This window comes from Aulonocara stuartgranti, assembly GCF_965226115.1.
Source record: "Aulonocara stuartgranti genome assembly, chromosome: 22".
In the NCBI taxonomy this organism is placed as follows: domain Eukaryota; kingdom Metazoa; phylum Chordata; class Actinopteri; order Cichliformes; family Cichlidae; genus Aulonocara; species Aulonocara stuartgranti.
Window position 1 is genome coordinate 34,788,165 of NC_138957.1, and position 23,372 is coordinate 34,811,536.

Below are 23,372 nucleotides of genomic sequence, written 5' to 3' on the forward strand. Positions count from 1 at the left end.
GATGGTGGTAAAACGAGTTGAAAACACGGTAATCCTCGGCGCATCCATCGACTCCACAAATGACACGGAAATCTGGACTGCGACTGTGTGCAGTATTAATGTGACTTAAGAGAGACTTCAATGTTAACGCCACAAAGACGAAGCAAATCACACACCTCCAACAGGCCATTGTATTAGACTAAAGTCAAGCAAAAAATATGTTGCAGTGTGGAGCTGTTGCCGCGCTAGTTTGGGAAATACCAAGTTCATGGGGGGAGGGGGGTATTACAAACTGGAGCTGTAAAAACAAAAAATGGTCACAAATAAGGTAAAATGAAATAACACCTATAAGAGTTTATTTTAAATCAATGAAGAAGAAATTTACCTATCATACTGACTGTGTTTTATGAACGTACAAACCACTAAATTGTATATAGAAGCAAAAATTGAGATGTGCACCCCCCTTCGTGTTCCATGTTAGTTGTTACCCAACTCCGTTTGAATTTGGAGTCACAGGAATCTTCTGCACCTGAGCATTGAAAGAAAAACTGTGAGAGAAAGCTTCGTCAAGAAAGAGAGGTAAGCAATTTTAATTTTTCGAATGTAAGTAGTGTGTAGTCTAATCACTGTTTTAAAGTCAAGCGGACAGAATAATAAATTTAATTTGAGCGCGGGAAGGAGTAATGTAGCATGCTAACGGATGCTAGCGTTAGCTTAGCAGCCCTCGCATGTGGTTCAGAGAACATTATTTAGTGAAGTATCTACTGTAATGTTGTGAGAATTCCTAGCTATGCTATTTATAAGGGGCAGTATTAGCCGTTTGTATTAACTTAAGTTAATAGGCACACTGAGAATTTCTTTCAATTAGCAAGAGAGCTAATTAACCACATTCAGGGTTTTCCAATTGTCTTTGACTGATTTACTAGCTGCTTGTATTCCCTCACAAGGTGTGGGTTTAAATTAATATTTTGATATTAATTGGATTTATTAAAGTGGGCTCAAAACAGTGTTATTCAGGAATCAGGCTGGTTGGTAAAACAAGTAGCGCTGTGTATCGATTCAAAATTGAAACAGAAGATGGCAGCACTGTATGTGCAAGGATGCCAGCTGCCGTTAAACCCCGAAGAAGAAGAAGAAGCTGTATCCCAGAATTCATAGCGCGGCCTAGCTCAGTTTCCAAAAATGGCGGCAGCTAGTTAGTTTTAAAATTTCTCTTATTACTCTTTCTAGGTCACAAAATAAACGTTTAACATATTTTCAGGCGAGAATGTAGCCGTGTAAACTTCAAATATCTGGACAGTTTATCAAGACACCACATATTTTCAAAAGCGCTCCGACGTTTTCGGAGACGTCTGTTACCCACTAGCTCGATAGCTAGCCGGGGTTTAACGCTCACTAGAGCCGTGAGAACACCGGACTCCGGGCGAACCATTTTCAAAACCACCGCCGTCTTTCACTACTCAGGTGAACATGATATATAAGTCACTTAAATAACTTAAAAATGTTATTGTTTGGCGTTTTTCAGTATTTTATTTGTTCCTGAGTAAATCGGTTTGGCTGAGATTAAAGTTATAGTTTTTACACAGCTGAATAAACGTCAAGCAGACAACTGATTATCAGAAGTGTGAGATGCTGGAGAATATACTCCGGTGTCCTTTTATATTTTAGATAGCAATGAGCAATCTGCAAATTTCTTTAAAATGTAATAAACTATCATCTTGCCTTTATTTTTAGTTAGCACATACCTTAAACACTTAAAGCTATAAGCTAATGATCGTTATGTAAGAGCAGATACTGCTGGTGCAATAAGCTGTACATTTTACGTCCAATGGATGCATGATCTGGCAGCCCTAGTCAGCATAATCTTATTGATGAAATTCAATGACACAAATCTGGGTGAGTAAAAGTTCACCGGGCAATATTGTATAACCCTTTCAGACCTCAGCCGGGCTGTCTGGACATTTCTTTTCTATAATAGCTTTAAAAAGGGTAAAAATGTTGAACAATCAAAACGATTCTTTGACGTGAATCAATTTGATTCTCATGGGACTCAATTAAGATTCAACTTTTCAAATGTTTTTAACATAACACTAATTGTAAACATTTGTCTTGCAGGTGACTGAGCAATGGAGAAGCTGGATGATGTAACAGTATCTGTCCTTAAAGGTTATATTTGATAATATATTTGTGTGTGTGTGTGTGTGTATGTGTATATATATATATATATATATATATATATATATATATATATATATATATATATATATATATATATATATATTAAAAAAACAGTTATGTTTGTGCAGTTATGTGCTTGCACAGTTTAACTGGTGTTTGTCTTTTTGTTAGCTGCAAGCATTGACGAGTGCATGCTTTTAACATTGACCCGTGATGATCTGAGGGACCTTTTTTCTGGGCCTGAGCACTTTCTCAGAAGAAAACATGTGTGGTCAATAATTCATCCTGAGGTATTATGTAAAAAATATTTAGTTCAACTAATCTCCAGAAAGTATGCTTTTATTTTAGCAGTACTTGACATTTTTATTTTCTCACCCTAAACCAGGAAGACCATCCGCTACCACAGAAACCTGAAACAACTTCTTCACCCAGGGTAGTTGCAACAGGCCCTCCAACTGCTGATGCTAATGCAAGCCAGCTGAAAACCTTGCAGCTCCCCAGTCCTCCGGAATATGTTCTGTACACCGACAGTGAGTTGGAGCAATGCCGAAAGAGTTACCTGGAGTTGGCCTGCTCCGGCAGGGAACAGGCATGCGTCATGTCAAAAGAACTGAGATGCAGATTGGTGAGAAATACAATCACAAGTATGGTGTCCCTTTTGAGAGCAAGCCAAGGCCAAATGGAGCGATACCCCTCTAAGACCGAAATCACTGCAATGGCTAAAAAAGTTGTGGAATATTATCCTATGCTGCAGGATAATGATGCAAGCGTAAAACACGTAAGTTCTTGTATTTGTGTCTCATATATAAATCATTTTGTTTTGTTCAGGGGGCATGATATATATGTATTTTCACCAGGAGAGCATTAATGCCAAGTTACAAAAAAGGCTGCAAAATATGAAAACCCCAGTAAAAAGGCAAGGACCAACACCGGAGAGGGGACGGCCCAAGAGAAGGCTCACTGACCTCTACCCAAGGGATGAAGAAGCTGATGATGAAGATGCTGATCGCAGTTCTTCCAGTGGTGCATCTACTCTGTTATCACCTGTCAGAAATTCTGACAATGCCTCCACTTCATGTGAGTACTAGTAATTTTGTAAAATGGTTATCAACACACAGCCAGTAGTAGCTAATGTTTTGTGGAAGTCTACTTCAGTAACAATGAAAAACCAAAATGCTCTTGTACTTCTCTCTATCTTAGCTGACAAGGATAGTCGGCAAATACAAGCAAGACATTACAAAACATTACAAGAAATGTGTAAGAAGGCAAAACCAAACCAAGAAGATGTGTCCCAGCTATTAGACCTCGAGTTTGAAGCCAGAAGATCCTTCATTGACTCAGACACCATGAAAGAGGAGAACAGAGCTTGCCTCATCTTGGATGCATATCCATGCTTTAAAGAATTGCATCATGTAAGTTTTTGGAAGAGTTAATAAATAATCACTTTAATTTCAAATATATTTGGTGTGGTAGTAAAGTTATTTTGATTTTATTTGTCTACTTATTTTTTTAAACCTATTGTAGGCGTTGGGTGAGCTTCGCAGAATTTTGGATCCCCACAACAACAAGTTCATCAGTCAAGTAAAACTGAGATGGGAAGAATTCTGCTCCAGGGTAGAGTTCTACGGTGTGTCAAAGAAGGCAATGAATCCACCAATGACCATGGACAAAAGTAAGTTTTACCATTTGAATACAAAGTTCTCATCCTTTAAAATTTATGTTTATGAAGGTTTGTTTCTGCTTTGTCCAGCTGAAGCCCACCTTGCACTGATGAAGGCTCTTCCAACCCTCTTTCCCACACCTGCCCATCCACCAAAAAAGATGGGGAATGCTTCTGAAGCATTTCTACATGTCCTGAAGGTAAGTTTTATAAAATTTGCTTATAAAGATCTACAGAAAATTTGGCAAACAAAATATTTCGGTCAAACATGACTCAAAAATGCTTTTTCAGTTTCAGCCGAAAGACTTAAATCTATAATTTATTGTTTTCATTAATTTATAACGTATTTAATGTACACGAGTGTGGTCACATAAGGAGTCGCTTGATAAACCATAAGTCAAAACTACTATAAAATGTGTGTAACCAACAAAGAACAAGATAATGACATCTCCAACGTTATGACCAATTCCCAGCAAAAAAACATACAATTAACATAAGATGTTGACTGTCATGTCTTTTGTGTCTTGCAGCCTACAGAAGATCCAGATGCTGTCCTCCAGAAACGAAGCTTGTCATGTCCAGTAGTGATGTTCGATGGCTGCAAGTGTGTCATTGCTGTTGGTAATTTACCAGTTACAACATTTGACAAAGAAAAAATTGGTGAGGCTATGATATATGTGATGGCATACTTTTATGCACTCCATCTGACTTACCCCAAATGCGTGGCAACCCTGCTGTCTGTCATTCAGACAGAAGTTCTCCAGGATGCCATTCATGAGCATGACACTACATCATCTTACAGAAAAGCCCTGGCAGAATGGCATGCATTTATTGGAAAGTAGTGTGTAAATTTCAGATAAGATTAGGAGAGGGCACTTCTGTTTTGTTTTTGTTTGTTTTTTCAATGTGGGTCTTATTTCTAAAATGGAAAATGTTCATTTACTCACCCAGACAAGTTTTGTGGTATTTGGTGTCATTCGGAAGAAATTTGAATCTTTGTGGTCTTCCTATGTCACTCGTCAATTTTAATGGGGCAATGGCGAAACCTCTAAGGCTGTTGAAATGTTGAAACCACTTAAACAAACTCATAATGTTGGACCTGTACTGTTCAATTGTATCTTTATTATCTGCAGGTTATTGTTAAAGTGGACAAATAAAGATGGACACTTTTACTCTGTTTCAGTTTTGTTTTGTCCTTAATCAGCAATATAATCTTAAAGTAGTGTTTAGCTAAATTTAAAAAGAAGAAATTTCTTAAAAATGATTTAATGTACTAGTTTTTAGATTATTTGCCTTGATTTGTTTGTTAGAATAAGTGTTTTATGCCTATTTTCAGATTTAATTTCTTCAACATTTTACTTAGAACAAGTGGTTAAAGCTTATTTTAGGTTTCAAGCCATGATTGGTTGCCTGGAATAAGTGTAAAAGACTTATTTTTAGCTTTATTATCTTTATTTGTGGCCTACAATCAGTGGTTAAAGCTTATTTTAAGTTTCAATTGTTCTAATTTGTTGCCTGTAATAAGTGTAAAAGACTTATTTTTAGCTTTATTATCTTATTTGTGGCCTACAATAAGTGGTTAAAGCTTATTTTAAGTTTCAATGTTCTGATTTGTTCCCTGGAATGAGTGTAAAATACTTATTTTTAGCTTTATTTAAATCTAGATATTGTTCTTATTTCAAGAAATCTTATTAAGAAAAAAACACTTACCCCATGGGCAGATAATTTCACTTGTTTTAAGCAAATCTTCACCAAAAATAAGTGTATTTTTCTAGTATTAAGGAGGTGGGTTTTTGCAGTGTTTAGGACAAAATATAAAACCTTACAGTCAATATGGACAAGAAATAAAAAAAAATGTGTGACACTGTGTCCTGACTGGAAACTGAAAGGTTCGGCTGTTTGTATTTTTGTTATCTGTGTTGTCTGTATCTGTGTGTGTCCTTGTATAAGGTTTAGAAGTTTTGACAGTGAACAATATGTTCAATAATTATTAAACATACAGGAGGAAACTTTAGCTTCTTTATGATTCTGGTTGACACTGAGATTTTCTTTTCCATAAATATAAATATTATAAAAGGACATTTTGAGCATCGTCTTATGTTTTTGTGTTGCTGACTGTGAAGGATTCTGATGCTGATCTTTGTCTTCATGTGTGTCATTTTTAAGTGTGAGTAGCTGAGACGTGTGTGAAGTTCAGGTGAAGAACTGAACATTTTCTCATTAGGTGTCACAGCTCAGTTCATGTTGATATTTTTGGAAATGAGATCAAATGTGGGATCATGATGGGACAGAGATGGATGCTGAGAAACTGATGCAGAGAAATTTCCTCGAATCATTCATTTTAAACATGTTTTAGTGTCACCTCAGTGTGTGTGTGTGTGTGTGTGTGTGTGTGTGTGTGTCCTCAGTGAACTGTATCAGTCTCTGCAGTATCTTCCAGCTGCAGCAGTCACTTCAGTTTCTGTTCAGTCTGACTGAGGGAGGTTTTTGTACGACTGTTTTTCACTGTGTGAACACATACTGACTGTTAATGTAGTGCTGACTCTGACAGTAATAAACTGCTGCATCTTCAGCCTGGACTCCACTGATGGTCAGAGTGAAGTCAGAGTTTGATCCACTGCCTGTAAAACGAGCTGGAATCCCTGATACTCGTCTGCTAGCATAGTAAATGAGCAGTTTAGGAACTCCTCCATCTTTCTGTTGGTACCAGGCTAAAAGAGGGTAGCTGCTATCAACACCAACATCCTGACTGGTCCGACACTTGATGCTCACAGTTGCTCCCACAGCAGAGCTCACTGCTCCAGGCTGAGTCACTGTGATCTGTCCTCTGGACTCTGAGGACACAGAGACAAAAACATAAAGCAGCTTCATGGTTTTGTGGGCTTCATTTCAGAGGGACAGATGTTGATAGAGGAGAGGAGTTTGATTCTCTGGACTTTACCTGTGAAGCAGCAGCAGAGGAGAGTCCAGATGAGGACGCAGATCAAAGTCATGTTTTTGATGAGGAGGATTTCTGTGGCTTCTGTTGTGATGAAGGACAGCTGTCAGTCATCCAGTGTTCAACTCTCAGGACTATAAACTCTCCCAGAGCACTGGAGCATGGTGCTGCTGATGCAAAGTGCCTCTCTATGGAAATCATCTGACTGACTGACACGGAAACGTGTATCAATCTGATGATGCTGTTTACTAAAGAGAGAATTTTTCACTTGATCTTTGGCATGTGACTTACTCAAGCCATTCATAATCCATCAGGCTGTTCTGTTTCCAGGACAGATTTTCCTGAACCACTTATTCCGTTACAGTTCGTCTAAATGAAGTATGAATGGTGACTTCTTGGATTAAAATGTCTGAGGGATCACTGAATACTCTAATGAGAATGGAAATGTCATGAATCGTATGCTGTGTACTCCAAGGATACCAGACAGTTCAAACCATGTTTGATGACAGGGAGATGTTAGATAGATGTGTTAGAGCTTTGTGTCACCACCATTATTATGGCATACGGGGAAATCTTTTACAAGAATGGTCTTCTTCTCTTCAGCAGTGTTCAAATAACTGGAGAATCAGTAACAAGGAGCAGTGAAGCTGTTATGTTCAGTGGTGGCTCACAACCACAATCAAACATTTTATTTTGATTTTTCCTTTTTTGGCTCCTTTGTTGGGACTTATCTTATTCTGTCACTGCAGAATGATGAACTTCAGATTCTTTGAAAATGGTCTTATAACGATTCCCAGGTTGACGGGCAGCAACAGATGCTTCTATAAAATTATTACTATTATTATAATTTCACTGTCCTGTCCAGCACTGTTGCAATCAGAATTATGGTCTGAAGGAAAAAGAAAGATGCTGGAGATTTATTTTCCCGCGTGGATCATTACGGCTTTGCCAAACTGGCCCACTTGATTGATTTTTATTATTTATTTCTTTATTTTTTTACCTTTAAGTTATTACAATCAAAACAGACAGGACCGGGGGATAGGAAGGGAAAGAAAAACAAACGACAAGTTGGGGAAGAAGCTAACACAAAAAAGAAAAACAGAGAGAAAAGACACTAAATCAGCTGCTGGGAAAAAAAGAAGAAAACGAGCAAAAAGAGAACAACAACCAAGATAAGCACAAGTTACAGTAAATAATAAATACTGAATGTTACTGAGCAGCACACAAGACCGATAATGCACAATATGCTTAGAGGCAGCAGCTAAGATAGTGTGTGTCTGTGAGTACCTGTGTGTGAGCGCGTTTGTATTCAAAAGGTCTCCATGTAATTATCTAATACAGCACCAGGGGCGATGTAACCACAGCTGACCATGCCAGAGAAGACCGAGCCCCCGTGCCCCCCACCCCCCCGGAAAGGGCCCACCTGAGCCATGGGCCTAACCCTAACCATAACAATAACAAATATTCACAATGACTTAAAAAAATGAAGTAAATATGGGTTTTGTGTTTTGCGCATGTGCAGCGTATGCGCAGAAACAACGGGTAGGATGGTTTGTGAAGTAGGATGGATTCCCAGGACACCGGATGTGGATTGAATGAAAACACACAGACTAAATGCACACAGGAGGTGATCAGGGGAACTGGAAACATAAGGGGAAACAGCTGATTAGAAGGAACATAATGACACCACGGGGAAACAAACACCTTGAACATGGAACAACAGACCTCTTTAAATTAAAACAGGAAACAGGCTGTATCACAATTCAGGGTCCGTAGCCTTGAAGGCCGATTACGCCACAGCAACGCGACAAAGGCTGTCCCAATTTGAAGGCTGCTCCAAAAGCGGCCGACAAATGTGTCCCTTATTTCCCTCAATTTGAAGGATGGGTCGGTGTATGCTTCGTCCCAGGATTCATAGCGCATCGGTGGGTGTTGATATTTTTTCCGAAAAAAAAAAAACTGCCGGATGACTGAAGTTGGTGTCGAACAGTAAACTTTTGAAAGTAAGTACTGAATATTATGTCACTTATTTATGTGCAAATGTTTAATAACAAAGAACATTGTTGGCCAGATGTCGGCAAAGTTATGTGACATTAGTGACGTTTGTACTAACTTGGTTTTAAAGCCTTTAGTTTAAAATCTACGCCGTTCGATCGTCGACCTTAATCTTGAAGAGAATCTGATGATTTTGTGGGAAATTAAAATCAGTCATATATCCACAAACACAACAAGCTGAGAGTCAGTGATGCTGCTCGGTTTGCAGTCCTGAATATGACGGCACAAGCAGGATTCACTGCACTGTTAATGTGAGCTGTGTTATATTGCTGCCTCTGTTCGGTGGTGTCGAGCCAAACGCACTTTAACGTGTGTTTGAACGAGCTGACGGTTCACTCGTTAAGCTGAAAGAAAGATGCTTTAATCACAGCAGTCACACATGTGTCCACTGTAACATCTGGGAACTCTTCTTGTTTAGCACTCGTAACAACACAAACACTAAATCCTCCTGTTTGTAGCAGTGTGTACACCTGAGACTGTCACCTGTCTGTCTGTCCTGCACTCTCTCTCTGTTTCTTTCTCTCTGATTGTGGAATAAAAGTATGAACATGTGTTTATAAGTTACACTTGTGTTTGAATCCTGCAGCTTATCACACATTTGAATTCCATGTGTGACGACTGCAAGTGTCCAGAGTGAGGACAGACTGAGGGAGCCACTGCTGCACATCCTCTGTGAGGCTTTGCACCCCTGATGATCCACCAGGACAAACTCAACAGTGTGTGAGGAAGAGGAGGAGGAAGAGCCAGCAGCAGCTGACAGATGGAGAGAATAGACAGACTGTTCCCTGTTTGTGAAGGACTGCTAGGAAAGTTTAACATAACTGTCTATGCTGAATCAGTCTTATTAGGTAATGTTCAAATAATGTTATCATCCCAGTGTTTTCAGTGTGGGAGAAAGTACTCAGAGTACTCAGGGCCTTCAAGTTACACACTATGAAAGGCAGCAACAAGTTTAATGTTCAGAAACCTAAAGTATGTATCAGCAGCAGAATGGAGCTAAAATAAATGTTGGTTTCAGTTCTATGAAGCTTTGAGTATTTTGGATCAGTAGCTGCTGTGTTTGTTGCATCATGTTGCTGTAATTGTTTATATGCTTTATATATTCTGAGCTAAGTTGATCTATAGTGTTACATCATATTCTATAAGGATGTTATGTGTTTGTAGACTTTCTGCCCAGTTTGACCCATTTAGCAGAAGTCAGCCTGTTTAAGGCTCTGATATCTATTCTGTGTGACTTAAAGCAGTTATGACATGGTCTGATTTTCTCACCCAATAAAGGAATATTTCATATATCAGTCTACTCCTCATTCTATCAGACACAGTTTTCACAGCTCATACATTTTACTTTTTACACATATATGTAAGCATTGAGCCAAATTTAATAATGCCAACATATTAAGCGAACAATATTTGTCTCTTATATATAATACATCTGTATATACACTGTCACAGATACTTGTCTTTGAGTGAAGATTAAGGTGATAGAAAATATAAATAACTGCAACTTGAATCTTTGACACAGAGTTCAAGCTCACTGCTGTAATATATATATATATATATATATATATATATATATATATATATATATATATATATAGTCCTGTGGTCTCAGCCTCAGATACTCAACTAATCAAAGTGATGTCATGACAAAAATGAATGACCAACAAAACATTTTTTTCTCCTTCATTTCTGTCAAACAAAGCTGTATGAAACATTTCTCGCGGATAGTATCATGGTTGCTAGGCAACCTGAACAGCGCGACGAAGGATAGACCATCCCATTTCACAAGCCTCTCACTTCCGCACTTCTCGTACTTATAGTACGCACCGTACGTAGTACGTGAACTGCGCGTACTCCGAAGCGTGCGGTCACTGGATTGGGACACAGCCGAGGAGGTATAAAACTAAGCACACTGACCAAGGGAAACACAGGACCTTTACATAATAAAACAGGAAACACAGACAAGATAATACCAGTTTAGCAGACTTGGCACACATGATAAACTAGACAAGAACCCAAACACAGAAACCAAGAAGACAATGATAAATAATGGCTAACTTTAACCTCAACTAAAAGTTAAATAGGAATAACACATGAACTATAATCACAAATCTAACATAAGAAATACAAAATACACTCAGAGCGCTGGGTCAGAAAACCAGCCAGTGACAGTGACTAACATGTTTTGGGCAGACGGACCAGCAAAGAAGAGATGCTGATGCTGGTCTTAAACACTGCCGCTTGTCCTGGATCACAATCAGGTGAGCATGGCAGGTGTGCTGATGAGGGCTCCGCCCAGAGGTGGAAGCACAGAGACATCATGGAAAAACACAGCCAACTCCCCCTGACCATGACACTTTTAATGTCCATTTATAGAAAGTCATTTCTTGAACTGCTGGATCAGTGTTTTATTTATAAAAATAAAACACTGAACTCCAAAACCACGGAGGTCAGGCAGAGAGACACTCTGAAAATGAAGGACAAAAACATTATTATCCATCCTGAGTTCAGGGCCCTATTTCAGGAAGCCAGTTTAGTGCAAACTCTGACTAAGTATACCCTGAGTGAACGAAAACTCTGGGTTTTCGGTTTCACAAAGCGAGTTTAGATTAATCCTGAATGAGTTACTATGACGACACACTCCGTGAAGCTAACCTGCTCCCTAGCAGGTTTACTTCAACTAACCCTGACGTTCTCCGCCTCTGTGTCGGAAACCTGACTGTAGGAAGTGTCAGACATGGCGTGCCCCTTCCTTGAAGAGCCAGTAGATGTTGAAGCCCAAATTCTCCGCAGAGCTCTCCGCCGGGAGAGAGTGATTAGAGCGCGTTTGGACATTTTATCATTTCCTGATTATTTTCTGTGTGAACGTTACCGTTTTTCAGCACAATCTATAATTTATTTGAATAACATCCTCAGGCCTAATATTGCTCATGTGACACATCGCGGACATCCTCTCAGTTCTGTACATATTATTTGTATTGCACTTCGTATTTTTGCAAACGGGAGCTTTCTGTATAATATTGGTGACGCTGAGCACGTTTCCAAGGCTACCGTCTGTCGGGCAGTCAGGAATGTTACAGTTGCACTGACACGTCTCCTGTACTCGTCTGTGGTGTTCCCCGGTCACAGACCCACAAGATTTATCAAAGAGGGATTCCACAAAATTGCAGGTATCAGGATGAACAAAACTTAATTTATGATGTGGTGATACTTGAACTACTACTTAAATTTTACATTTATTTTCAGGGTTCCCAGGCGTGATTGGCTGTATAGATGGCACTCACATTCCAATCATTGCTCCTTCAGTAAATGAAGGAGACTATGTGAACAGGAAGTCTTTCCACAGCATTAATGTACAGGTACATAGTTCCCTGTAGCATTTCAAACTAACAAATCATTTCATTATAGTAATGGATGCTAATTTGTGTTCTCTGCACTGTGAAGATCATATGTGATGCTGCCAACATTATCACAAATGTGGAAGCCAAGTGGCCAGGCTCTGTGAGTGGTGGTGGTGGAGGACCCCCACCTGTTTTTCGGGCCTCCGTTTTTTTTCTAGTGGCCATAACGGGTCACATTTGAGCATACAGAGTAAGCAAATATGTACTTGTAATGTGCTCAGATAATTTCAATAAGTGCTTACAGAAAGAAAATTAATGTAGCCTCTAACTGCAATTGATTTACATGGGACAAACAGACCAAGCACTATGGCTCATAATACAATTACACCTTACCTGTTTGGACTATATTTTTATATTTCATTTTTACTTGCTGCCAGGAACGTTTGGGGCCTGTTGGGTTGCACTTGTGCTCACATCATCACAAAATAAAATGTATAAAATAAAAAATAAAATATAATAAAATAACGTGTTAAATGGGTGGAAATCCCTAGATCAATGTTTAAATTAACACTCACGCATTGACTCTGTCGGCTATGTTTTGCCATGCATGCTCCCTTTTTTTTGCAGCTGAGGCTGTGTTACTTTTTTTCTGCAAAATTTGCGTGTTATCAGCATATGCTGCCATCAGAATTTCGGCGTCAAGCGCTGTAAAATACATTGACCGCGCCTTCTTTCCCTCCGTCTCCATGGTGACTCGCTTAATCTGTGCTCCACTAATCAGGGCTTTATGTATCCTCGTGCGCGTGCTTAACTTGGGGTTAAAGCAACTCCGCGTTGATTGAACTACTTGTTATCAGCCTTTTAACCATACTCTATGCTGACTGAGTTGGGCTCAGTTTATGAGATTTAATGTGTCTTTTACTTATTTTTTATTATGTCCAAATACAAAAAATAAGTTTGTTTTTTCCTGTTTTATATACTAAATTGTTTAAATATAGAGGTTCAATAAAATTTTGATAAATTAATTTTCTGATTATTTTAATTCTAATTATAAAACTAAGTAATAGTTCACAGATAACAGACGAGGACATCAGAAGTCAAAGAAACGCTTTAATATTTTTATCTTTGGTACTGAAACTCGTCTGTTGCCATGGTTCAGCAGTGAAGCCTGTCTGTTACCATGGTTACCAAGCTCAGAGAGGGAAGTGAAACATCTGGAGAGCATTTCCACCCAAACTCCCAGTTTCTCTAACATCTCTCTCTCTCTCTGCAGTGGGTCGAGTCCCCCCCTCCCTGACCGTGCTGGCGCCCTCTAGTGAGGAGCTGCAGCAGGGGAAGGCTCCAGTCATGTGTGTGGCCAACAAGGGCTTCCCCTCAGACTGGAGTCTGTCCTGGAAGGTGGATGGCAGTGGCAGCATCAGCTGGGAGGAGAGCAGGAGCCCCGGGGCGCTGCAGAATGACGGCCACTACAGCTGGAGCAGCACCCTGAGGCTCCCTGCAGACCAGTGGGAGAAGGTGGGCTCTGTGACCTGTGAGGCCACCCAGGGCTCCCACACTCCACTCTCAGAGACTCTGATGACAGACCAGTGTTCCCAGTCCTGAGCTGACTCACTGGGACTCTGATACTGGCTTTAGTCTGCAGCTTCTCTCAGTCTGCTCCCTCTGTGTCTGTATTGCTTTGATAGTTTTCATGTTTTCATGCTTGTGGCACTGTTGATGGTTTTAATACTTCAAATAAAAACTGAGGTCTTCAAATAGTGGTTTTCATGTGTTTCCATTCAGCTGCTCTTCTGTCTGATAATCATCCTTCAGCTTCAGCAGTGATGCTTCCATACACTGAAAATCTCTGCTTCAGTAACTTTGACTGAGAGAATCACATGTGCTGTATCACATCAGAGTGTAAATGTAAAAAAATGAAAACAACTAAAAAAAGAAAAGAAAAAGCAATAAGTTAAAAATAGAATCACAGCCAACAGCTGCTCCCTGTTATAAATAGTTTTAAAGTCTTTTGCAGCTGCATTATTTTCCATCATGTTGGATTTTGTGATGATCTTTGCTGTTGGGTGTAGAAGAAGTAGAAAACATGGTGACAGATTATTGTAACCTGCATGTGACCCATGATGAGACCCGTCCTGGTTTTCTTCAAAGTCAGAATTGATAAAATAACCCAAAGAAAAACGAAACTTTCTTTCTCAACATAGGAGACACTAAAAATGTCTCTTTCAGAACATCAGTGCAGGTTAAAAAGTGTAAATGTCAGAATAATTTATGTCACAAAGATGAAGTTAAAGACTTGATGAACTAAACTTTAAATCTTCAGATCAAATCATGTGAAATATTTCTGTGACCAAGAATGTAGCTGAGCAATCTACATACATACATATATCAGTACTGCAGTTTACTAAAATATTCTCATTTAATAACTACTTCCCAGTTTGAATATTTACAGGAGAGTTTCTTCATCACAGATCTGACTCACAGTATCAACTGTTTTGTGTTTCACATGTTCTTCTGTGCGAGCTCGTCAGGATGGACACAAGTCTGATGTTTTGAGTCAAACCCACATAAACATTACTGTGTGTGTGTGTGTGTGTGTGTGTGTGTGTGTGTGTCCTCAGTGCAGCAGTCACTTCAGTTTCTGTTCAGTCTGACTGAGGGAGGTTTTTGTACGACTGTTTTTCACTGTGTGAACACCCACTGACTGTTAGGATAGTGAAAACTCTGACAGTAATAAACTGCTGCATCTTCAGCCTGGACTCCACTGATGGTCAGAGTGAAGTCAGAGTTTGATCCACTGCCTGTAAAACGAGCTGGAATCCCTGATTCTCGACTGCTAGCAGCATAAATGAGCAGTTTAGGAACTCCTCCATCTTTCTGTTGGTACCAGAAAGATGGAGGATGTTTATAGTATTTGCTATAAACATCCTGACTGGTCCGACACTTGATGCTCACAGATCCTCCCACAGCAGAGCTCACTGCTCCAGGCTGAGTCACTGTGATCTGTCCTCTGGACTCTGAGGACACAGAGACAAAAACATAAAGCAGCTTCATGGTTTTGTGGGCTTCATTTCAGAGGGACAGATGTTGATAGAGGAGAGGAGTTTGATTCTCTGGACTTTACCTGTGAAGCAGCAGCAGAGGAGAGTCCAGATGAGGACGCAGATCAAAGTCATGTTTTTGATGAGGAGGATTTCTGTGGCTTCTGTTGTGATGAAGGACAGCTGTCAGTCATCCAGTGTTCAACTCTCAGGACTATAAACTCTCCCAGAGCACTGGAGCATGGTGCTGCTGATGCAAAGTGCCTCTCTATGGAAATGAACTGACTTTAACAGGGACTTGCTTCAATCAGCTCGCATGTTAAAGAATGATTTTCACAATTAAATCCTCTGTCTGGACTCTTGGGGTAACGCTCGACTCTGCATACATTTAGGATTCTAATGCAAACCTCCAGTTTTCTGTCTTGTTATTCATTTCTATTCATTTATTTCTTCATTGTAATTCATTGCACACTTTTGTAAGCATTATGAGCAAGCACCCGCTTGTCTTGAAAGGTGCAACATAAATAAAATTTCACTTACTTTTGTCATGTTGTTGAATGATGGATCAGCTAGTTTGTCACAATACTCCACGTGTAACATGTTATATAGATAGCTTTGAAATGAGTAAGCAATATAGAAAAATTACAATAAAGGTTGTGTAATTTTACTAAAGAATGCTTCATATCAGCTGCCAGAATTACACAGGGAACACATTGAATGTTGGAAGTAAGTTTTTACCCTTTAAAATGATAAAAATAATATGTTATATTTGCTTCAGTTGTTGGCTGTTGGGTGAGATTAAAAAGCATCCAAACTTTATTTTGTTGTTTTTCCTGATATCACAGGGAGGCTGACAGAAATTTATGTCTAAATTTGTTTTTGAACTTTTTACCTACTTGCTGTTGATAAACCAGTTCCTTCAATGATTTTTCTTTATATGATCTTCACAGTAAGTTGTGGAAAAACTAAATTTTACATGAATAAAAATTTTTCTGCATCATCTTCCTTGGTTTCAGATTAAGGTTAATTGTATAGTAAATATCTCTGTTTATGCAGAAAATTGTTTTAGTGAGTTGTGTTTGTAAACGAATTTTGGCCAACAAGGGCTTCCCCTCAGATTGGAGTCTGTCCTGGATCGTTGACGGCCGCAGATGCAGCAGCATTGATTGTGAAGTGAGCAGGAGCCCCGGGGTGCAGCAGACAGTCATGAGCTGATTCACTGGGGACATGACGTTGTGTTGTTGTTGTTGTTGTTTAAACTTTGCTACAGCTCTCAGTCTGCAGACTTTTTCAATCTCAGTCTGTTTATTCTTCATCTGTTTGTTGCCTGTTTTATGAACTTGTCTCAAGATTTTACAACAGTAAAGATTTTTCAACAGAACATGTCCTGTTATTTCTACTGTTTGTTATATATGTATATAAATACATTAACATGGATTTCAAAATAAAAAAAACATTTAACACATTTTATTAAACAACAGTTTTGATCTGGTTACAAACATACTGATTAATTGAAATAAATAAACCAGTTAAAAAAAAAGAAAAAAAGACATATAATGGATAAATCAACAGGCTAATTAGATTTACTGTGTTAACACAGTAAATCGTGTTTCTTTGTAAATAACTTGTATTCCTATGTATTATCTTGATAACAATGATAATGTTTGTAAATAAAAATATTATATTTATTAATCATTAATTTTCTCCCTTCATTTTTCACAGCTTATTAAAACTGATTATTTCAACATTTTAATGAATGAAGAAAATATTTTGTGTTTGTAACACTTCTGGAGTCGTTACAGTATACTAGGACCAGTTAGGTTCGACTACTAGAGCAGTAATGAGCGTAGCATGTAATAAAGACCACAGACCAGTAAATACGTTTAAATTGCCGGCTTATTATTTTGTGAAGACAGAGAATAGACAGTTATAGACACATTACATAAAACATTCAACATCACACATTTAAGAAAACAAGGTTTTTCTTTCCCCCCTTTTAGTTCAGTATGTTCTGTCAGTTCATCCTATTTATCTCAAAACCTTTTATTTGGCTTTAGAAGGATGTTATTTTCAACCTAGGTTATTGTTTTATTTATTTCAAGTTCTAAGTTCAAGTTTATCCTTTGATCTATTTGCATTAACACTGTGTTATTTTAAATCAAGTTCAGTTCTTTAGGCCCAAGATTTAATTTAATCTTGGTCTAGGTTCACCTTTAAATTCTCAACCAGTTCTTATTTTGTTTTAACCCAACAAAATTATTTACACTTCCATTAACACCATTACAGCATTAAAATGTAAGGTTGACCAAAATAAATTACAAAAATAAATAAATAAATGTAAAACTGAAAACAATTCAGCAAAAGGCTGAATAAATCCCTTAAACAAACAAATAAACAAAAGAAAGTTGTCTTTGTGTCCTTTAACTATTAGTCCTGGAATTACTCCGAATGATTATCCAGTGCTTTGAAAAGTCCGCTGTTCTTTTGCAGAGGTGTATGGATTAATCCTACCAGTTTTATCAGCGAAAGAGCTCAACGTCCAGCAGGGGGCGTTTTCCTTTTTCCTGCTCGGTACAGTTCAATGGGTCCGTGGGTGGCTCGCCATCTTGTTTCTCGCTCAGCGGATCAAACTCCGATTCTAGCTTAGCATTTCCCGATCCAAACCTTAATGGCCTACCATAACAACAAAATAAAGTGCATAAACATTCGAAAATAACACACGGGTAGCCCTTAAATAACAGTAAAAGTCCGTTTTTTTCAGCTTATTTAGCCGTAAATGAGGTGACGCCAATATGGCGCGCTGAAACACCTTCAAAGGCCTTTGAACTGCAGCCTGTGTGTCGTTTAAGCACGAATCCACCGTTTTTAACATAAAACAACATAAATCTGCTACCTTGGCTCTCCATTTGCATAAAATGAGCAATATAATACAACAAAAATTTCTTGCATGAAATAAAAGACAATTTCTGAACTCACCAAGTCCCGTTCGGTTATGTTCACAACGTCACCAAGGCAAGGACAGGTCGGAAAAACAAAAATACATTCTCCAGAGTACAAAAATGGCTTTAAGTAGATTTTTGGCTTATTTTTACTATTTTTTCACTCATTTAAGCAGCAGCTCTGCAAGGACTGTCTGCATTTCTCCCTCTCGAGCATAAAAAGAAGGAACAACCCGATTGGGTGTGGCTAATCACAGGAGTCACGCTGCAGCGTGCCCTTTCACAATAAGAGTCTCAACACATATTTTAGCCATTTTACCTGAATTAACATAAAACACCATGAATTAGCAAGTTCTGTACCCTTTTAACATGTTTTTAAACACAAATGAAATCCTATACCATGAATTATATCATTGCTGATGTTTTTAATGAATTTTCTAACCATTATGATCTATTTATTGACTATTTATCACCTGTAATATATTTCTTATGACTGTTTTTACTAACAGGCTTTTATTTGTTGTTAGCTATGTTAACCAGGGTTACATGTTGTCAAAAAGGCCGTACCAGTATTGAGATACAACTAATAAACAGCATCAAAGTAAACAATGAAGTAATGTTGCAATTTGTACATTTTCAGACTCAATACAAACTATTTTCTGCCTTTAATGAATATTTTTGATATCAGTATTAGCATTATTGCTATTTGATTGGGGATCAGCCATCTGAAAAGTGTTTGGAGACTCATTGTTTTTACAAGACTTTAAATATTTTTGACTTCATCAAAAAATAAAAAAAATAAAAACACTAATATTTATTTATTAGAAAACAAAAAGTCCTGGTTTAAATTGATATGATTATGAGATTTGGATATCATTGCATTTTGTGAAAGTTGCCTGAAAAGCTGTGTGTGTGTGTGTGTGTGTGTGTCCTCAGTGAACTGTATCAGTCTCTGCAGTATCTTCCAGCTGCAGCAGTCACTTCAGTTTCTGTTCGGTCTGACTGAGGGAGGTTTTTGTACGACTGTTTTTCACTGTGTGAACGAATACTGACTGTTAGCATAGAATTCACCCATACAGTAATAAACTGCTGCATCTTCAGCCTGGACTCCACTGATGGTCAGAGTGAAGTCAGAGTTTGATCCACTGCCTGTAAAACGAGCTGGAATCCCTGATTGTCGATTGCTAGCATAGTAAATGAGCAGTTTAGGAACTCCTCCATCTTTCTGTTGGTACCAGGATAAATAGTTGCCATTAACATTGTGACTGGTCGTACACTTGATGCTCACAGTTCCTCCCACAGCAGAGCTCACTGCTCCAGGCTGAGTCACTGTATATTGTCCTCTGGACTCTGAGGACACAGAGACAAAAACATAAAGCAGCTTCATGGTTTTGTGGGCTTCATTTCAGAGGGACAGATGTTGATAGAGGAGAGGAGTTTGATTCTCTGGACTTTACCTGTGAAGCAGCAGCAGAGGAGAGTCCAGATGAGGACGCAGATCAAAGTCATGTTTTTGATGAGGAGGATTTCTGTGGCTTCTGTTGTGATGAAGGACAGCTGTCAGTCATCCAGTGTTCAACTCTCAGGACTATAAACTCTCCCAGAGCACTGGAGCATGGTGCTGCTGATGCAACGTGCCTCTCTATGGAAATCATCTGACCAAGTTTAGAGGCACAATGTGAAAAAGTAAAGGTCTGGACTTCACTACATGTTTTTACAACATTCTGTACGCCACGCAGATCCTGATGCGTTTGAAGAACTACTAATTGATTATTTTTAAAATAAGTTCAATGTCAATTTTAAAATATTGCTGTAGGACACCATTCAGATGGCTGTGATCCAAAATTAAATATGGTTCAAACATCATGATACAACATGATTTCCTCCAGTACCATCCACCTCCAACATATATTACAGTTTCTCTCAGTCGCTTTGCTGCAGTTCTCACATCAGTGATGCTTTTCCCCAATCAAATTAGACTTTCTCGTTGTTTTATACACACATACACACTGCTGTTGTTTCTACACTAATAAAGGGATTTGTTACTTCATTGATCCACAACTCACAGCTCACAACTGTCGTGATCGGGCTGTGTCCAGGCAGGAATTGGACCCAAACTCAAACTCACTGGAAACAGGACTGAACTCAAAGTGGCAGCTTTTATTGCTGAACAGAAAACTCCACAAAACCTAAACTGGGAAGAATCTAACAAAACACACACAGCATGAGGAAGATCACGGCACTGTAGTAATCAATCAATCAATCAATCAATCAATCAATCTTTACATGAGCCGGGTGAGGAAACACTATCACAGGGAGCCGTCTGCACCGGGAGCCTCCAGGCTGGGCACACAGCAGGAGAGAGGCAAAGAAGCCCCCCAGCCAGGCTGAGAATGTGTCGATGATGTGAGCAGAACACACATATAGTTTAATGAGTATTATTTTGCTTTTCTCCATCTCATCAGTTTTGTAAGGTTAAAAAAATACAAAAAAAACATCAGACTTGATTTTTGTTTCTGAAAACAGTTTTAAACTTCTCATTAGCTGTCACAGTCCGGGTGAGCTGCTGGTAAATTTCCACCATGTTCTCCTGTGTCTGCCCCTGGGCAGAGCCGTCATCTCCTCACATGGAGCCAATCTGGAGCAACCTACTCAGGATATTTAAGACCAGCGTTGCCGTCTCTTCACTGCTAGTTTGCCAACTTACCCTCGGTGGTAACAGGCTACCATGCTTCATGCTCCTTGCCCAAGTCTATGCACTCGGCCATACTCACTGCAGTTTCATGCTCCGTCTCCTGGGAAGGATTTCAATATCACACCTGCTGCCCTCTTCCCACTGCTTCTCACAGGATCCCTTGGAGCTCAGGTCAGCTCATCTTAAATCTATTCAGCTCACCTGGACCTTCACCTACTCCCCTCAAAGTACCACCAACTCCACCTGCAACATAAGCCATACTCCTCTTTAAAATTCAACCACACCTGGAGAAGTCTGTGAACCCACTAACCCCCTTTTCCTCTCTCCCTCTTGATCACCACGCCACCTTAGGCCACCACGCTACGTTTTCTTGTCAGGAATCCCACGTCAAGTATAACTCTGTGTTTTTGTGCCAAATAAAGATTTGTGTGAAGCAAACTCAACCGTCTCCACATGTGGTCCAGCACTTGAGTCCAGTTTCGTACAGGCCTTTGGCCCCTTGTGACATTAGGCCTACATTTTTTGCAGTACTCTTTCCAAAGTAGGTGAGGTTTTGAGAAAAATAACAAAACAAAAAAAAACCTGTTTTGATGTCTTAAAACGACGGTGAAAGTGTTTTATGAAGTGTCTTTTGCATAGATGAGTCTGTGTGGTGAAAAAGGCCTTACATATTTTGAGAGCTGCATTAAGAGTGGTGAGAATGACGTTCCTGATGTAAGACTTTCACCAAAGCAACTGAGAAAAGCAGTGATGGGGAAACATTTACTGGAGTTCATTTAAGTGTTCACGAATAAATGTCAGTGAAGTCGTTTGAAAACGTGTGTGTGTGTGTGAAACATGTCAAAAGTGAACCAAAGCAACACATGGTGATAAAACCTGAATTGAATGGTAATGTTTACCAGTTAGAAGCCTTCACAGTGAGAACAGCACAGAGCACCGTCTTCTCTACCTGGAAGGAATTTTCAAAACTTCCTAAAACACCATTATTTGTAGACAGAATTCCAAAATAGAAATAAAAACTCATTAAATAAACCCTGTATGTGTAGGCAGCGTCTTAACAATGGACATGTTCCTTCGGAAATTAAAAAACAAAATTATAGAAAAAAATGCTGGTACACTTTCCAGAACTTAATATTTTTGTGAAATTCAAAACATAACTACATGAATCTGAAGTGTTTTTGAAGCGTTTTAGGCTGAGAATTAGTTTCAGTGTTTAGAGCTGTGAAAAAATAAGTGCCAGGTTTCAAGAGATGTTTTCACATGTGAAAGCTGTAAAATCTACATTTTGAAATCAGATTCTTTAAAGAACAAGCAGAATATGATAAAGTGTGTGTGTGTGTGTGTGTGTGTGTGTGTGTGTGTGTGTGTGTGTGTGTGTGTGTGTGTGTGTGTGTGTGTGTGTGTCCTCAGTGAACTGTATCAGTCTCTGCAGTATCTTCCAGCTGCAGCAGTCACTTCAGTTTCTGTTCAGTCTGACTGAGGGAGGTTTTTGTACGACTGTTTTTCACTGTGTGGACACACGCTGACTGCCAGGCCAGTGTTCACTCTGACAGTAATAAACTGCTGCATCTTCAGCCTGGACTCCACTGATGGTCAGAGTGAAGTCAGAGTTTGATCCACTGCCTGTAAAACGAGCTGGAATCCCTGATTGTCGAGTGCTAGCACGCTTAATGAGTAGTTTAGGAACTCCTCCATCTTTCTGTTGGTACCAGGATAATCGGTTTCCACTATCTACATTCTGACTGGTCGTACACTTGATGCTCACAGTTCCTCCCACAGCAGAGCTCACTGCTCCAGGCTGAGTCACTGTGATCTGTCCTCTGGACTCTGAGGACACAGAGACAAAAACATAAAGCAGCTTCATGGTTTTGTGGGCTTCATTTCAGAGGGACAGATGTTGATAGAGGAGAGGAGTTTGATTCTCTGGACTTTACCTGTGAAGCAGCAGCAGAGGAGAGTCCAGATGAGGACGCAGATCAAAGTCATGTTTTTGATGAGGAGGATTTCTGTGGCTTCTGTTGTGATGAAGGACAGCTGTCAGTCATCCAGTGTTCAACTCTCAGGACTATAAACTCTCCCAGAGCACTGGAGCATGGTGCTGCTGATGCAAAGTGCCTCTCTATGGAAATCATCTGACTGACAGAAACATGCAAGTTAGAATAGAATAGAAAGCCTTTTTTTGTCACTATAAAGTTGTACAAAGAGACACAGAGAAAATGAGACAAAGACACAAAGTTGCAGGGGGAGAAGTGCCAGAAACACATTATATTAGATTAATATTTCAAACATGACAAAATGCTAATCTTACAGCAGCAAAATGATTGTATCTCTACAGTTTAAACATTTCTTATGCACAGAGTGGATAGTCAAAAATATTGAATCATCACAAATACATTATTTTATATTTATTACTTTTACTATTACTTACTTTTTAGTCTCATTTTATTCTTATTGTCACGGTTTCTGAGGCAAGCTGCATGGTGTTATGAATGAAGGACCCAAGATTCAGGCACAGGCTGTGATGCAAGTGAGCTTTTATTCCAACAGGT

The 23,372-nt window shown here is 39.1% G+C and overlaps 1 protein-coding gene, 1 long non-coding RNA gene and 1 gene segment (V, D, J or C); 2 read left to right on the top strand and 1 right to left on the bottom strand.

Moving 5' to 3' along the window:
• The first annotated feature begins 471 nt into the window (after positions 1-471).
• On the top strand, positions 472-4,989 carry LOC309698126 (uncharacterized protein). 2 transcript variants are annotated; one of them, XM_082520440.1, is made up of 9 exons: positions 472-558; positions 2,095-2,145; positions 2,329-2,447; positions 2,543-2,935; positions 3,015-3,234; positions 3,358-3,569; positions 3,682-3,829; positions 3,908-4,017; positions 4,348-4,989. In XM_082520440.1, the coding sequence occupies exons 2-9, from the start codon at positions 2,106-2,108 to the stop codon at positions 4,657-4,659; spliced, it is 1,554 nt and encodes a 517-aa protein (XP_082376566.1). In that variant the 5' UTR covers positions 472-558; positions 2,095-2,105; the 3' UTR covers positions 4,660-4,989. The 2 variants fall into 2 exon arrangements, with proteins under 2 accessions (XP_082376566.1, XP_082376567.1); XM_082520441.1 differs by lacking the exon at positions 472-558 and adding an exon at positions 1,369-1,443.
• Positions 4,990-13,331: 8,342 nt separating this feature from the next.
• On the top strand, positions 13,332-13,753 carry LOC309699082 (Ig kappa-b4 chain C region-like). The segment is given in 2 exons: positions 13,332-13,356; positions 13,425-13,753.
• A 3,314-nt stretch (positions 13,754-17,067) lies between these two features.
• On the bottom strand, positions 17,068-19,475 carry LOC309698318. Its single transcript, XR_014274062.1, has 2 exons — positions 18,166-19,475; positions 17,068-17,862 (listed from the first exon to the last, which is right to left on the bottom strand). It is a non-coding gene; the product is annotated as an uncharacterized lncRNA (long non-coding RNA).
• Between the last annotated feature and the right edge of the window lie 3,897 nt (positions 19,476-23,372).

Coding starts and splice junctions, on each gene's coding strand:
- LOC309698126 (XM_082520440.1), top strand. CDS start 2,106: ATGGAGAAGCTGGATGATGTAACAGTATCTGTCCTTAAAG. Junction 2,146..2,328: donor AACAGTATCTGTCCTTAAAG/GTTATATTTGAT, acceptor TCTTTTTGTTAG/CTGCAAGCATTGACGAGTGC. Junction 3,830..3,907: donor ACCAATGACCATGGACAAAA/GTAAGTTTTACC, acceptor TGCTTTGTCCAG/CTGAAGCCCACCTTGCACTG.